This window comes from Branchiostoma floridae, chromosome 7 (genome assembly GCF_000003815.2).
Source record: "Branchiostoma floridae strain S238N-H82 chromosome 7, Bfl_VNyyK, whole genome shotgun sequence".
In the NCBI taxonomy this organism is placed as follows: Eukaryota; Metazoa; Chordata; class Leptocardii; order Amphioxiformes; family Branchiostomatidae; genus Branchiostoma; species Branchiostoma floridae.
The window spans coordinates 2,548,970-2,550,638 of NC_049985.1; the positions used below are offsets into that span (position 1 = coordinate 2,548,970).

A 1,669-nucleotide genomic window follows, 5' to 3' on the forward strand; every position below is an offset into this window, starting at 1 on the left:
TCTAACTTCCTAACGTAGTGGAGGTACACTACTAGTATAACGGTTACATGTGTAGCCTCCTTGGTACAGTACAGTACAGTATAGTATGGTATAGTAGTGCACGGTACAGTACAATACAGTAGTGTTTAGTAGAAAAAACTACAGTAGTGTATACTGTGTATAGTATTTGTAGAGTAGAGACAAGTGCAGAGCACAGGACAGCATAGTTGTGTTGGGAAGCATACTACATAGACTACAGTAGGCCAGTGTAGAGTACAATATAGTAGAGAGCAGTAGTCTTATGTCTTTGTACCCGCCTCCCTTCAGGAATTCACAAAAAGGTTTTTGTACTTTTGACGGTGCCAGAAATAGCTGTGATGCATATTGATAGTGATACAATTCCAAAGGATAGCAAGCCCAGGATATGTGTTTCGTGCATGTATGCTGCAGGCCAGACCGTGAGGTCGGCGCTTCTTCCACATGTATTAGTTCTAGAATTACCACAGTTATCCATGTAGGATGTGACGATCAAAGGAACCATAACTGATTTAATGAGCCATTCGCAGTTTTACTGAGGCAGTTTAAACTTATACGTGCATGGCTTAATCTTGAGACAAGCAGGGCTTGTATGCTACCTACTGCATCAATATTTCAGTGGTAGTAAAATAAGTGGTACCTGTACTAATTTTCAATATATTTTTTATGATTTTCAATGTCGCAAGTGGGCTGAAAAACTCTCTGTTCATCTCTACAGCTAGCGAGTATATCTTTATGATATGTCAAAATAAGGGTATAACTAAAATAACAATTCCATGTCATATTTTTCTTTTTCATATGATATCTACTATGTACATGTATACTGCATATTCTTCAGTGGTAGTAAAATAGGTAATTTTCTATAATTGGGGTTTCAAGCTAGCAAGTGGACTGTAGAAGAACTCTATGTTCATCTCTACAGCTAGCATTAGTACATCCTTATTATATGTCATAACATTACATTATTATTTAAGTATATGTACAAGATCATATTAGAAATTGCCACAATACTGGTTATGATTTATTTGTCAAATGGTTATCTTTCAGATAAGTGAAGGAAGGGATGGCTGATTCCAACCTTAGAGGTCATGAACAAGAACATTCCAGTGAGAAACCCTACATGTGTGGGGAGTGTGGATACAGGACTGCTCGTAAGTCTCACTTATCCCAACATATGAGAATACACACTGGAGAGAAACCCTACAAGTGTGACCTGTGCGACTATTCTACAGCACAGAAATCCAACTTGGACTGCCATCTAGCTAAACACACTGGTGATAAACCCTACATGTGTGGGGAATGTGGATACAGAACTGCTTTTAAGTCTCACTTATCCCAACATATGAGAAGACACACTGGAGAGAAACCTTACATGTGTGGGGAGTGTGGGTACAGGACTGCAAGGAAGACTGACTTATTAAAACATATGAGAACTCACACTGGAGAGAAGCCCTTCAAGTGTGACAAGTGTGACTTTTCTGCAGCACAGAAATCCACTTTAGACAGCCATCGAGTAAAGCACACTGGTGAGAAACCCTACATGTGTGGAGAGTGTGGGTACAGGACGGCTCATAAGTCTGCCTTATCCAACATATGAAAACTCATACTGGAGAGAAACCCTACAAGTGTGACCAGTGTGACTATTCTGCAGCAC

At 39.6% G+C, this 1,669-nt stretch overlaps 2 protein-coding genes across 2 annotated transcripts in view; both read left to right on the forward strand.

The window, feature by feature from the left end:
* LOC118419291 (zinc finger protein 436-like) overlaps positions 1 to 1,612 on the forward strand; it is a 14,846-nt gene extending 13,234 nt beyond the window's left edge. The window contains exon 2 of the mRNA XM_035825637.1: positions 1,063 to 1,612. Coding sequence (XP_035681530.1) covers positions 1,079 to 1,612 — 534 coding nt within the window. The 5' untranslated portion in view covers positions 1,063 to 1,078. The remainder of the gene's footprint in view (positions 1 to 1,062) is intronic.
* The window catches only part of LOC118419760 (zinc finger protein 525-like), a 16,710-nt gene that overhangs the window by 13,493 nt on the left and 1,548 nt on the right, over positions 1 to 1,669 (forward strand). The gene's annotated exons all lie outside the window — the stretch shown is intronic.